This window comes from Xiphophorus couchianus, chromosome 15, assembly GCF_001444195.1.
Source record: "Xiphophorus couchianus chromosome 15, X_couchianus-1.0, whole genome shotgun sequence".
Classification (NCBI taxonomy): domain Eukaryota; kingdom Metazoa; phylum Chordata; class Actinopteri; order Cyprinodontiformes; family Poeciliidae; genus Xiphophorus; species Xiphophorus couchianus.
This window is the reverse complement of record NC_040242.1, coordinates 7,418,973-7,434,198: the sequence shown is the minus strand read 5'-3', so window position 1 is coordinate 7,434,198 and position 15,226 is coordinate 7,418,973. Positions and strand designations below refer to the sequence as shown.

Below are 15,226 nucleotides of genomic sequence, written 5' to 3'. Positions count from 1 at the left end.
AAAGCTAAGACTGCACTGCAGTAATCAAAACAATAGCAAAATGTGGAGACCCTACTAGGAACAAAGAGCTTGGTCTGAGTAGATGGGAGAATGTATCCAGAAAATACAGTACAGTTCTGAGAGAACAGCTGATGAAGACTTTAAATTGGAGGAGAGGTTCACCTTCCAGCAGGACACCAACCATAAACAACACTGAACTGACAATCTTATCTACAGTGAGAATTCTATCACATAGAAAGCTCAATGCAATTGGCTAGGCTTCCTTTAATAGACAATATTTTACAAAATGGCATTAAAAATAGAATTTTATAGAATTAAAAGGGACAGTCCACCAACTATTGACTTAAAACGATGCATAACTTTCTTTTAACTAAACAATTATGAACTACTTTTGTGGGTGCTTTGCTGTTGGAAGGTCTAAGATGGTCCCTAGTATTAATTTCCACAGCTCCATTCCTTATGGTCAATATAGGTTTGCCCTTACTGGCTTCCAGTGAAATCCTTTTCTGAAAAGTTGGCAGTACAATGTTTCTCAAGAAGCTGACGAGACACACGGGCTAGCTGCATGTTCATTACCTTTGACAGACCCTTTCCACGTACAGGTGGCTACCTGTCTGATCCTGCCAGTACCATTAACTTGTCTTAAAAAGTAAGCCATTCAGTTCTAAGAACATATAATTGGGACAGTGAAGCTCCAAATGACTGTTTGTGGGCCATCTGATTACTACGTTCTTACTGCCTACAATCTAGTGCTGACCTCATGTTATGGGTGGAGTCATCAGACTGAAAACTGTGTGTGTTCCTTCACTTTTTGCTGACTTTAAACAGCCTTGAAACTATTCCTAGCCCTCATTTTTGTATGCCTTCTTTATTAATATGTATATTACATAATTAATTCTGATAAGGCAGCCTTCATAACAACAACCACATTAATGGCAAACACATAAAATACCTTCCTGACTTGGGGAGCAGTGACAGAAAATGTCCCTTTCACACACATTCCTTCACGCAGCCACAACTTGCTCACACCAGGATCAACACTCTAGTATTATCTCAGCTTAAGAGTTTAGCCAAAGAGGATTCTTATCTTAAAGTAAAAAGGTTTACATCTGGTTTAAATATTGGCTGACACTTTAAGCTAAGAGGCTGTATGTTCTCCCTACAAGGATGTTTCCCTGGCGCTTTGACGTAACTCCAACAGTTCAAAAACAGATATTAACACTCCTGTCTCAAACCATCCTGCAGCCCAGTCCAAAATGTGCACATTGCTGTCTTCAAACTAGTTAAAATGCACTGGGACATTATGCTTAGAAGGTATCCTTTTTAATTTCTCAGATACTTAAGCCACTCAGTGTTCTTCTGCGTTTTCATTTCTCTGTCTGTGGACTGAATTGAGTGTTTTCTTGAAATTCAGGATGCCTCCAGTTAGGGTCTCCACAGATCTGAAGTGCTTTCTGATGCATTTGTGTGCCCGGTCCTTTGCTTCTGTCCCTTGGGGACCTGTTTGGTTTCATGCTGAATTCTGCAACATAGAACCAAAAAGGTCCCTGCAGGAATAGGGGGTTTAGCCAATGAATGAACGATGTCTCCCATTAAATCTATGCTCTTTTCTCTTATCCCACCATAGAAAGTAATTTTGGCTTAGGGTTTCTAAACTGTGTCACTTTCTTGAAAGGAATCATTGCTCAAGCTTTCACAGAGAAATTACTCTGTATCCAGTGTCACTATGTTTAACGTTACTCTTTCCTGGATGTTCTCTTAGCTAGGTGCTTCTGTGTTTAGCTGTGTTTCTTTCTGGGATGGAGTCACTGACCATGTTCTCAGTTTTGATTTTCTTTCAAAAAAAGCAAAGAAAGTACTCTTGGTCCAGTAGCAGCTTTCCTGGTTGTAGTTATGGACGTAGTTATTCGTACTATGTCTCTCGGTATTTCTTTTTCATATAAAGTAGCCAAGACTCAATGCTTTGGTGCTCAACTGTATCTTTCCTATATGATCAAGTTATTGATGCCATTATCTCTGTGTTCTGTTTGCTTTTCTTTCCTGTAGAAAGTACTATTAGCCAGTGATTCTGCATCTCTTTCTTGGAATCATTGACCAAGCTGTTCATGTCATTAACTTTGTGTTATCTTTGGTTTACTCCTTGCACTGTCATTCTTTCTTTGATAGAGCAAAAATAGTTAGCATGAAGAATTGCTTCAAAATCAACCACTTATTGCAGTCAGATATGCTTTCTCAAACTGGTAAACTTTTTACCTGTAATGAAACTGGTAAACTTTTTACCAGTTTCATTACAGATCAATTGAGTCTTTGTTAGACTCTTCCTGTTGAAGAGTCTAACAAAGACTCTTCACAGACTCTGATTTATCAGCTGTAAAACCTTCAGCACCAATGACAAAACCTCCCACTTTTTCCATAGATATATTTTATTAAAAAACGAAAGCCAACAAGAACCCTTTTTTACATAATGATCAAGGATTTATTATCTTAGTCTCTTTCATCAGTTTCATATCATTACAGAAAATGTTATTGTACAGCGTTGATCAATGTCTCCTCATTGCTTAATAATTTCCTTAGGAGTGCTGGTCACATATATCTGTACAATATGGTTATTTTTTTCTGTACATTTCTTGTGAAGTTGGTTAAAAAGGCTGTCAGCACTTAAAGAAGCTGTTTCTTTTCTTTAATCTTTTTCTTAAATAGTTGATCAAAAAGAAAAAGAAAAACAAAACAAAAATGATAATTTCTCCCCGGCTCAGCTTGTCACCTTGGTGGGGTTTGGAGTTTAAGTGAATATAAGGAAGCTTCAGGGTCTGGGCCTGGCTGGCGTGGGTGTGCCCCTAATACCCCCAAACCACCCTCCACCCTCCTACCCACCCCACACACACTCACACACCTCACCCTCCCGATATCGCCTCCTTCCTGTCCAGGCATTTGGCACTGCGCACATAAACAAGACTCACAAGATAAACAACAAGCAAAGCTCTTTGTGAAGCCATTATGATGCATACTAATGAGGGAAAAAACAGAAGTGTCACCTTGATGGGCCCTCAGAGGAGGAGGTGGCCTTGATATGCAGCCTCTTTCCTCTAAACTGAGCACCGTAGGAAATCTGGAGCTTTCCATGTTTTCTTCACTTTCAAAAAACTGATTTTTTTTTCCACTAAAGATGAGAAAATAATAATTTTATTTATTTTTTTTGTCCTGGCAGGCACCTACAGCGGTCTATTAAAATGCTACTGCTATAGATAAGGTCTAGCATTGAACACACAAAGCAATTGCAATGAAAGGAACAAAGTTACCTTAATATAATAATGATAAGAAGAATAATGATAATAATAATAAGAATAATAATCATAATAATATATTACAGAATAAATCTCTTTTTATAATTAGATTTTTTTCATTAAAAGTTATATTTTCTTTGTTTGAAATACTATAATCTTTTTAAATTATTTTTTTAAATATGTATCTAGGTTGTGATCAAGATGTTGACTATACCTCAACGTTATCCAAATCAATAAAAACTAGCTGTGCCGTTGCATATTACAGAATAGTCAATGATATGTGGACATGCACCGTGAACCACCCATTCCAACGCTCGCTATATGTGACGTCGTCCGGCGTCCCCCTCTGATGACATCATAGCCGTCCAATGACCATGACGTCAACCACCTCGCCCTTGTGCAGCTCCACGTATTGCTCTGTTTTTGGAGGTAGCATCAGGAGCCCGTTGGCACTGCGCATGCTCATCAGTCTGCTGCTCACCTGGTTCCCTGCGAGGAGACCACAAACGAAGAGCTTGTACTTATTTACATTTAGTTATTTACACTGGATGAGAAGAAAGCCATCGTTGAAAGAAAGCAAAAAGATGCACAGTTTGAGTTCGCCTTAGCTTATAGCTTTTTACTTTACTCTATGTTTACTTTACTTGTCAGTACTTTAAACACTGACAAGGTAGTTTGTCACTACTTTCTCTATTTCAAAAAAGTTTCTGTTGCTCTTAAAAATAAATTTTTGCTGCTTTACGTTGTTGTACCTGTGCTCTGTGCCCATGGCAGAGGCTCCTGGTGATGCCACGTCAAAATGCAGCGGTGATATTCAGGACGAGGGTCCAGCTTCACATCACATGACAACTAAATTATAAACAAACATACAAGTTAAAGCTTTATTAAACCCCTACAAACATAAATGTAGGGCATTCCTCTATTTTTCTTAAAGTGCTTGCTGTTTTACACTTTTTAGGTAGTTTGCTAGAATTCAATGCTTTTTCAAGCCTCATGACATAGACAAAAAATAAAATGTCGGGATTTAGTGCAAATCCACCAGTGTGAATTGTCTAAATTTTTAACTGTCACAGATTAATTAACCAGCTAATATGAGATTGTTATACTTGCGTTGGTGAATAAAGAGCACTGTGACAATAATGGCGTAATATTCTGCACAATAAAAACTTGACACTGACAATTTATTCTAAAGTCCATATCAAAATTAAAATAAAGCATAAGTAATATAATTGCACCAATAAGAATCAATGTAATCTAATAATTTTGGAGCAGCTTCCATTTAAGAAAGACCAATTACATTATGTTATAGATTCTTGTTTTAATTTTTTTGTGTAAAAACAATATTGATATATTTTTATTATTATTAAATGTATTTTTTGTTATTTGTGTCTTACTATGCCAGACGAATCTCATCCTGGCTCATTTTTTAAAGTTATACCTAAAATGTCATCTACAAGGTGTCTTGGCCAAGACAAGAACAGCTGAAGACAGCACTAAAATATGCCACATGGATAAAAAGACCGGAGGTCAATAAAATATAGTTGCCTCGTTGAGTCTGGTTTGTAAGGGTAAAGATTTAATCTAAATCTGATGCTAGCTACTTGGGAAAATTGCCCGAATGCAACTATGCTCTAAGACCATTAATGTCTTTACAGCAAAAGCGGCACTAATATATTCAACTTGATTTCTAACTGCGTTATAATTGCAATTGATGTAGAGGTGCATGCTGCATGCAGGAAAATGGTTTCCTGCCATTTTCCTGCATGCATAATGGCAGGAAACCAAATCCTTTACTTGTTAATGCTTGATGGGGGACATAAGCTTAGCCTGCTCTGGGTGCATGATATTCTAGTGATTTCTTTTACCCACTCTATTGTTATGAATATTCAAGACAGAGGATCAGGCCATGGGGTTGCTGATGTCTTTGCCAAGTCACAGCAAAATGTTGTGGTCATAAATATGCATCCGGAGGATGATGAAAACACAATTACTTGATGATTTAAGATGCAGCAAGACTTGAGTAGTTTTGTGCAAACATTGACTTTCATTTATTTATTTATTTTGCAGTTTGATGCCTGTACACTGAAAGCACAGCAATGAACCCAAGAAATTTTTTTTGGCTTCTCTTATATGCTTTGTGAGTCCTACCCTCGCTTTGATGATGGTGGGCCTGGGGTCCAAAATACCCTGCATCTTCCTCAAAGCAGGGATGACAAAAAGATTACAGGTGACAACAGCGGACACGGGATTTCCTAGGACATACGGGCGGACAGAGGGAGGAGGACGAGAGGAGAAAGCACAAAGAAAAATATCTGAGTAACGAGTCTGTGCGCATTGCTGGTAGAATCGCTCTTTCTCTCAACTTCACACACTACCTGGGAGGGCAAAGATTAGTTTGCGAGCACCGTCTATGTCCAAGGTGGCAAATGTTGTTGGGAGCCTGAAAAAAACAAATAGTACAATAAAACAACAAATGTCATTGGAGAAAAATAATTATGAAGACCACAAATGATTTAAACAGTCTCAATAATTAATCACATTCTGTTTGCTTTACCCTGGTTTCATGAAAACACGACCAAAATGGATCTGAGCATGAAGATCAATATCCAACACCTGCTTGAGGTAATCCTGAAAAATAAAATTAAAAGGCAAAATTTTAAAATGCACATTTCTTAACTTAAAAATGACATTGAAATCCAATGTCATTCTCTGTGCTTTAAAAATAAAAAAATGTTCAAATACTAATGAAATTTGTTAAATTCCTTTCTGCTATCTCGCTATCTACCACAAGGTGTCAGTAAAACAGCATTATTACCCCTTGTAACTGTACCTTCTCTCCCATGGACACTCCTCCTGAGGTGATGATGACATCAGCACGGCTGATGCCTTCATTCAGAGCGTTCAAAAGGTCATCTGGGCTGCAAGGCATAAAACAGAGAAACAAAAATACACAAAAGCATTAACTACCAATTTATTTCAGAGAGAAAGAAAGTTATATGAAAAAAATCTGCAATGCATAATGTTTTTATATTTCATCACGTTACAGCATTAGTGCAACATATTTTTTCAGGATGCTATGATTATATGCTATGATATAAACGATGTAGTAGAAGATAGGAGGTTTGGGTAACTAGACACATTGTTATTTATCATGTCTTATCAAATTTTGTCTTCTTTTATCTTTACAATTATATGCAACTTTTTGCTGGTCTATCACACAGGATTGAAATTAAATATTTGCTTACATAAATTGACAAAATCTGGAAAAGTGTAAGGGGTATGAATACATTTACAGGCCATTTTATGAAAGAAGGCCTGGCACAGACTTAATGTGAACCTTACTTGTCCCCAACGATTCCCAGATTGATAGTGGGGTAGCCATGTTCCTGGATTGTGGCAAGCAGGGTGGAACGATTGCTGTCCCTAATTTTCCCAGGATGGAGGTCATCCTCTGGGTTCAACAGCTACCAAGAAGCAATGCAGAGTGGAATGAATATTAACAAAGTGGATAAAGAAGCAAGTAATTAACAGGGAGAGTATTTAATGACCCTTGTCGCGTATCCTTTTTGGTTACAAACATAAAGGCATGTTTTAGTATTTGGAGTGTGTGCAAAATAATTAGGTTCTGACTGAATAAAATGCCACAAGTGATGAAAAATGTCTCACATAAAACTGTAATACTATGTTTACAATGGTCATATGTCACGGGATAATGAGAATTACTCTACACTCAGAGTTGCAAGCCTTGTTGGGACACACACATAGCTGCAGATAATATAATTTGGGTCTAATTTGATGAAACGTGGAAAGTTAGACACAGAAAAAAAACATTAAACTTTTTTATGTAGAACAAAGTGTCTGTTTAGATTAGTTGATAGCAGGATCCCTGTATGATATTTAATCAGTTAAAGGTTTCCTGTTTTAGCAAAGTCAGGATGACCAAAATGTATTAAATGAAAAAGTGTACATATTACTCTCTTCAAATAAAAAAAAATTAAAATAAATTAGATAGTATTTTGCAGGATTACCTTTTAAACTGTATTACAGGGTCAAACATTTTGGGCATTCTTCCTCAAGCTTCTCACAATAGCTTACTGTAAATTTGGCCCATTCCTCCTCAAACCTGGGGTAACTGGATAAGTTCTGTATGCTGGCTTTACCATCAGATTTTCTATGGAACTGAGGTCAGAGTTTTGTGATCTCCACTCCAAAACCTTAAGACACATTGTAACTATTTTGGCAGTATGATTAGGCTGATAGTCTATTTGGAAGATCCATTTGGGCCAAATGTCTTGAAATGCTGCTTCGGTGTTTCCACTTAATGCCCTTTCTATTTGTGAGAAGTGCACCGGTCCCTCCCGCAGAAACACCCACATAACATGTCGCACGAAGGACTTTCAAAATAGGATGGCGTTTCAAGTTGCCTCTCTTATAATCTTTCTCTCATTAATCTGACATTAAGCAAATAGAAATCATTTTAGGATTCCTAACTGACCTGAAACAGGAAAAGTTTAATCGGATTTAATGATAAATAGTGAGAAAAAAAAGCTATGTACCTCTTTAAGCAGTGTGTCTATAAATATTAGCTTCACATGTCAGAATTAATTTTACTGCATTAATATTCAAGAATGTACTCAAATTATTGGTTGTAAAATTAGAAACATTTTGTGAGTGAGTGCTGCAGAATAACATTAAATCTGAGCTCAACTTAATACTCTTTTCTAACAGATAATCTGATGGGAAAGCTGATGAAGGAAATATGAAATCCATTTGCATAAAAATGTCAACATGGTTGTTTAATACCTGCTGATTTATACCCAGAATGTGATTTTCTGTGAACGTTGTAGGACACACAAACTTTGGTCATAACTGAAACACTGATTATGTAGTTTTAGCTTTACCTCATTTCCTGTAGACATGACCGCCACAACAGGAAATTTCTGCACTTCCACCTCTGTGACCCCAACAGTGGCCAACAGGCCAATTTCAGAGGGGCCCATATGGGTGCCCTTCGCCAGCACACACTCCCCACGCTTGATGTCATGACCGATAGGCCTGTGAAGATGCAAACATCGAATTAAAAAAGCTGCAAAATCCCTGAACGATGTTGTAAGGCTGTTCTTACATTCTGTTAGAGACATCCTATGCATTTTAAGCATTCCTTTGGCCTCTGGCCATAATTAGAATTAATGGATGTAAAGTAACAAGGTAGCAAAATGAACAGAAATCTGAGTGGGACAAATTCAGAAAGAGTTTTCTATGTTACCAAGCACTGTTGAGGTGAAAATCACCCAGAAATGTTTATTAATATTCTGCGCAGAATAGGACAATTTACAAAATTAGACACTTTTGAGCAAAGCAGAGAAATCATAAACACTGAAGAAAGTGTACGACTGTCTGGACCTTTGCTTCACCAGAAGTTATTTCTCCAGGGAAAAATTTTAAGTGTTTTAGCTGACACAAGTTTCCTCAAGGAAAGTTTATAAACATTAAACAAAAACATAATATGACATAACCATCAGATGAACAATGACATAAGATATTAGGCTGAAATAAAAATTTGCCCCCTTGGTTTTAGTTATACTTAGTTGTATAATAATCACATAGTAAAATTTGATTTCATTCCCTATTTGATTCTGATAAAGTCCATATTATATAATAATTCCATGTAAATCTTGTTTATTAGAGTGCACCTCAAGGATAATAGGAATTTGTTTTTTTTGCATTGTAGGCTTTTCTATTTTAGGCAAATTAAAGTGTCAAATAAACAGAAAATGTTGTTTAATTGAACTTCTAATTTTTTCAGATTTTAACCAACCTGATGTCCTGTCCTGGACGGGCTTGTACTAGAATTCGAACTTCCAACTCCTCTGTCCCCTAAATAACAAATAAAATATCAGAAAAAAAATACTGTTAAGCTACTGAAGCAGTAATGGGCACCACGGTTCTCTGCCCAAGAACTGTAACTCTAGGCTTGGTAACATATAGTTCTACATTTCACTGTTGTTGGCCTTTGCTTTCATGGTGGGTGAAATGCCACGCTTACATCCTCAGACTCGCGGAGGAGCTCGGTGTCTTCCACCTGGACGACAGCATCGGCACCGCAGGGGATAGGGGCCCCCGTCGTCACCCTCATCACCTGCCCAGGCATCACTGTGTGGGTGGGCTTCACATGCAAAGAGAAGGCAACTGAAATTACAACATGGACAAGCCAGAAAAGAACTTATGTATTCCAAAAGTGGCCAAATAGATTCTGACAACAAGGAAAAACTGACAAAACCAGTAATGGTGGCAAATCTTTATATCATATACAGCACCATTGTCAACAGTTACTAAAACTTTTTTTACACATAGTAAGGAAAGCTCCAATATGAATTTTTCTTTTGATTACACCCTGAAACTTGTAAATGGAGTTATTTTACTCTGAGGAACAAAAACTAAACTTTTACCCCCAAGAAAACAGAACCTTTTTTCAAACATTACTTTTTTAAAGTAAATAAAACCACCTAAAAATGTTTAATTAGTAATCGATCAGCAAGGGCTCATTCAGGGAACCATTTACCCAATAATTTACCATGTTTGTATGCTTGAAATGTAATTTTACTGAGGAAACGATTAGTGTGAAGTCTAGGATTTTGGAGGGAGCAGGAAAGTTTAAAGTGGTGGCATTTAATGTGACATTTAACATGGGGGGCAAAATAGACAAATTTATAAAAAGAAGTTATGCTGTGTCTTAGTCTAAACAACACTCCTGGTGATTTGATTAGTTTAAACATGGAGAAAATAGATTGTTTTAAGCTGCTTTTATCTACCGATCACTGATCACAGAAGTTTAAAATGGTGTCTAGCCTTAAAAATAAATATTAGAATGTGGAATGCAGATTTTGTTACTTTCATAAAAATGTGTGATTGAAGCCATGAGGAGTCAACTAAAAGGTGTGACTGCATTCATACTCTTATGAAGCTATTACTGTCTCATTTGTTGTGGAAAAAAGGTTCAAGTGTTCTTACTGTCTGAACAAAACATATCAAGTATGAAAAAAATAAAGCTTTTCTGATAAAAGACAAAATCTAGCACATGTCTGGGAGCACACATTGTGTTAATCTCTAAAGTTTAGGTGTGTTTAGAGTTTATCCTGCATTTAGAGGGGAAAATTCTTACTATGCAGAAAATACTGATGTGAAATGACAGCAAAGGCAATAAATCTGTTGGTCAAATATTTTATGTCCAAAGACAGAATGTGAGTATGTTGTTGTGAAAGCGTGACAAACCTGCTCTCCAGCTTGGGATTCTCCGATGATGAAGCGATCACCTGGGCCGTCAGCCGCTGACGAAAACAAGGTTTAAATAAATTAGACATGAGAGGAGATGAAAGTGTTTGATTGGTTTAGTCACTGAAATGAACTTTTAGGTCAAGAAAGCAAAAACCGACAAATCCAATATCACATTAGCATGCTAAAAAGAAAATATTCCCGGTTTGAATGGATGGATCTTTTGGTAAATATCTATCTCTAATTTCTCATTTGATGCATTTTGGGTGATTTTTACATAAGACATAAAATGAGCCGAGTTTGAAAAAGATAGAAGATTTTGTGTTGAGAGAAGAACAGCCCATCAGCCATAATTTATTGTTCCCACCTCTCACAGCATATCCATCCTTTACTGAAGCAGGAAAGGGTGGAAGGTTGTCTTTGGCATAAACGTCCTGAGCCAGGACTCGACCCATCCCATCTGCGGAGAAGAGAAAAGCAGAACGTAGATGAGAAGTGAGGAGGAGAGGAAGATGGTGACAGCTGGAGATAAGCAGATGCGTAAAGGGTGAGATGGTGCATCCAATTTAGGCGAACACACAGAGCGACGTGTGTCGAAGCGCAGTTTTCCGAAGCACAGTTTTTGTGCTTCGGTTTTATTACATTGCTTCTGGTTGGAACTTCCAAACTTTAATGAAAGAGGATCAGAGACTCTCAAAACAAAACAGCTCAATGAAAGAAAGAAACGCAGGAAAAGAAATCACAGTATGAGTGGGCGAAGTAAAAAAATAATAATTCCAACAAAAATACCTTGAGATGCTCCGTGGATAAATATAGCTCTTCTTTGAGCTTTATTGCTGTGATGATGTGGGTGTTTAATATGAAAGATCTAAGCTTTGATATCAACCCAGGAAAAAAAAACAAAACATTATGCATGTACATGCAAAGACGCCCACAGTCATGCAGATACTAAACACCAGTTAGAACACGGTGTTGTAAGTGATTCATCCCAGCTGCAGATGAGGACCTGGAAGGTTCTGTCCAAGTCTTTAACAGCACTTCATCAGAGAAATTCTGTTGTTTTTTTCACATTTCCTTCCAAGCTGCCACTTAAACAGCCTGTTGGAAACATATGCTGAGGCTGAGCTGAGGTTAAAAATAGAACAGAGGTGACGTTGTGCTGCAGCAGTTTGATAAGATGCTCTTTTCCCCAAAACATCTCTGATTGTGCGTCCATCTTGCTCATTGGTCAGGAGACAGCAAAGCATAAAGCAACAAGCTGGAAAGCGAGAGTGCATTTTCTTAATTTTAAATTGTAAACATAAATGACATCAATGAACTGTTAAAGAATATATAATATAATATATATCATCATTTAAGTGTGTTGAGGTCATTACTGCCAGAGGTGCTCGTCTCTATATTGTTTTTTTAAAGGTTGAGTCTATGTTCTGCTCTCTGGCCCTCAGCTTGGCTCCATGTCACCCTTCACCAGTGCTTGGCCTGTTCTGCCGGAAGGATTACACAACCTTGTGTAGCTAAATGTGGATATTTGTGCAAGATAAGTCAAACGCACAGAATACAAAACTGCTATTGATGTTAAAAACATGCTTTACTTTAGTAATAATATTCGTCTGCTTTATTTACACAGCCTCTGTTAAAAATGGGTAAGACAAGTGGGCACGCTCAGTTGAAAACCAGATAAATACACAAAATAAAAGGACAAACATGTATTTTTTTTCCTCGCTGTGAAGTTAAATCAGACCAAACTTCTTTTGTTTTAGCTTAGTTAGAATTAGCCAAATAATTTATATTTGGTAAATGCCTGAAAACTCAGCAAAATTTAAAAAACAAAAAGTTTTTTGTGACTTTCCTCAGAGAAAACTCTCTGAAAGTCTACTAAGGTCACCTGACTAAACCAAAATTTGCAAAGATAAAAAAAAAAGTATTTTGAACTTTATTTGCGATTGTTAATACTAGAGTTTGGTCTTAATAAGAGAGATCAAAATAGGTCATTTTTACCTAATTATATGTGGGTTATCAGACAGTATTCAATCAGTAATGTTAACATTTATTTATTTATTTGTTAGTCCATTACAAATGTCAAAAAAGATCTTTTATGCATTGGCAGATCAAGTTGTCATGCTGACTGTGTCCTATTGAAGTTCATGGCCCTGACGTTGCTGCTTGCAGCTATTTTTAGGTAAGGTTTGTTTGTTATGCACATGCCCTTGCAGCCAAGAAAATTTGTGTCATGGAGATTGACATTTTTCATGCATACAGAGACAGCTGATTCAGTGAGGTGTCCTCACAGTGAAATGTGTTAGAGCTTAACATCCCAGCAGTCTTAAGGAACTGATGTTAACTAATGTAAAACAAAAAGGGAGGAATAAGATGATATAAGCACAAGATTTGACCTGGTTCAGGAGCGTCTGCCTCCTTACCTCTGTAGTTGATGATTTCAGTGCCCAGGACGGCGGTCATCTCTAGCACAGTAATGAAGGCCTTGTCCATGGAGGTAAGAGGGAAAGGGGACATGCGGTGTCTCCGGGCAACTTTTGTGATGTCCACTGCACTGTGACCTGTGGGTAAGATAAAAGGTGGACACACCAACATATAGAAGTTGGCCAAAAAACTTATATATTCTTCTCTGGGTGTCACTCTACCATCACTTCTCAAACATACATGACAAGATGTTCCTCCAAAGACATAAAGCTTAACCTTTTTAGCATTTAAGATCTTTATTTAGAAACTTTGAAAGGTCTTTGGAAGTTGACAGCGCTCCGTTGGGATTCTGTCACATAAGAATAAACAATGCCAGAAACAGGACCACTCCAGATCTCCAGAGGCAAACCCGTAACCTTTAAAAGTCTTCATTTCTTTATTTTTAAAACAGACTTTTATTAGTTTTCATAACTTAAGCTTGCAGCTGATGCAGTAAATGACAGATTGAAAATGATTTGTGCATTTTGAGGAAAAAGAAAGAGTCTGAAATATACAATTATATAAATAAAAACAACAGTCACACTAACATAGGAGGATTGGATTAACAAGATTTATTTTCTCCTCTGCATGCAGGTGTATCTGTGCAAGAACACAATTTGCATGAGCAGAGGTTGGCAAGACACACTGACATGTTTGTTTTCACATACTGTGGAGCACAGCTGGATGATTCAGGTGCTCGATAGCAGCTGCGATGATCTAATAATACCTCTCTAATAATTCCAAACGTAAAAAGGAACAAAGCTATGTGTAACTAATGCGTAATCTGCTTTCTTTCTCCCTGTCTTTATCTCTTCCTACCTCTCTCACCCCCTCTGCTTCTCTGCCTCCCAGTGAAGAATAGCCGCCACGCTTTGATTTCCCTTGACCTAATTTTTGTTCCCTTAAACATACACTTACGCTTCTGCAGCATATTCTTAAAGCTTAACATGAAGCTTAACAACTGCTGGCACACACATGGATGCATAAGCATAATACAGCAGCCACACACAGAAAAAATACACATTTGAATCTATTTATGAGCTTGGGAGAGCAGACGGGAGAAGAAAGTAGTTAGAACTCACTTGATCTTAGGATATTTTCTTTGCTGCTGCATCGTGACTGCACCTGAAGATGGATAGAGACAATGGGGGAATGGAGAGAAAGAGAAACAACAAAGGTGGTAATTTTTGAAATGAAGTCATATGAAATAAACCAAGTTGATCTTTTAAAACGGTCGAGGTGACAAGCTGGTCGTACAACATTCAGAAGCACTAGCAAAAGCTGCTTCACACAACACTATGCTCTTTGTTCAGCTTAGGCGAGATGGCTGCATCTCCCGCTTTACATTTTAAACATTTAAACTAACAGCACAAGTGATAATCACAGATAAATGCGCTCACATGTCACGCTGTCGTTAAAGAGAGCAAAGGACTGTACGGACAAATGCAACAACATACAGAGTGACGATAATCACATCACAAAAATCATATCATAAATTGACTTTGACATTGAATGCAGTGAAAATGCTGTGTTGAGTATTGATCGGCTGTTCAGATGTGGCGCGGGATGGAAAGATTCCTTTGGGAATCTTGGATGCTGAGTGGGAGCTTCTCGTAACTCTATGGTGAAGTGGGGAGGAGAGCAGAGATGGATAAAATTAGGTGAGTTTCCAGCAAAACACACAAAACTGTTTTTTGTAACAAATATCATGATGCCAATGTAATTACAACCCTAGTCTTATGGATTTGTTCTGGAAAATGGCAACTTTGTAGTTTTGTTGATGTGAACCAAAATGAATGACATTCTCTTTGGCTGTAGAAACTACATGCAAAGCAGATTTGTTTTTTTTTTTTTTTAGAATAGAATAGAATAGCAACATGTTTAAAGATATAACCCCTTATTTGGGAGTAGATTACTCTCAAGTATGATTAAATTGAAGGTTTCTTCCTATAGAAGTACTGTTAGTGTGGTGGATTTAGTGACAACTAGAGGAAAGGTCACAGATAGCAGCTAAATAAGTACCTGCTTACACAAGATTCTACATAAATTATATGCCAAAACTGAGAAAGGATTTAGTTTTACTCTAAAACACGTTAGAGTCCATTTTTAAAATTCCTATGCTGCCACTAGACATAAGGAGATTCATTAAAGATACATGTTTAAATACACAGCATAAAAATAGTTTTTTTCTCCACTCTCTAACATTTAGC

At 37.3% G+C, this 15,226-nt stretch overlaps 1 protein-coding gene across 9 annotated transcripts in view; it reads right to left on the bottom strand.

Annotated features, from left to right (window-relative positions):
- Positions 1-2,450: 2,450 nt before the first annotated feature.
- gphnb (gephyrin b) overlaps positions 2,451-15,226 on the bottom strand; it is an 89,804-nt gene continuing 77,028 nt past the window's right edge. For 5 of the 9 annotated variants that reach the window (XM_028040553.1, XM_028040558.1, XM_028040557.1 and 2 more), the window contains 14 exons: positions 14,099-14,141; positions 12,977-13,114; positions 10,924-11,016; positions 10,557-10,612; positions 9,331-9,450; positions 9,103-9,161; positions 8,186-8,339; positions 6,627-6,748; positions 6,115-6,217; positions 5,839-5,912; positions 5,657-5,724; positions 5,433-5,536; positions 4,037-4,133; positions 2,451-3,773 (listed from right to left, as the gene is read on the bottom strand). In XM_028040553.1, coding sequence (XP_027896354.1) covers positions 3,640-3,773; positions 4,037-4,133; positions 5,433-5,536; positions 5,657-5,724; positions 5,839-5,912; positions 6,115-6,217; positions 6,627-6,748; positions 8,186-8,339; positions 9,103-9,161; positions 9,331-9,450; positions 10,557-10,612; positions 10,924-11,016; positions 12,977-13,114; positions 14,099-14,141 — 1,365 coding nt within the window. In that variant the 3' untranslated portion in view covers positions 2,451-3,639. The remainder of the gene's footprint in view (positions 3,774-4,036; positions 4,134-5,432; positions 5,537-5,656; positions 5,725-5,838; positions 5,913-6,114; positions 6,218-6,626; positions 6,749-8,185; positions 8,340-9,102; positions 9,162-9,330; positions 9,451-10,556; positions 10,613-10,923; positions 11,017-12,976; positions 13,115-14,098; positions 14,142-15,226) is intronic. The other 4 variants (XM_028040556.1, XM_028040561.1, XM_028040554.1 and 1 more) reach the window with 3 other exon arrangements.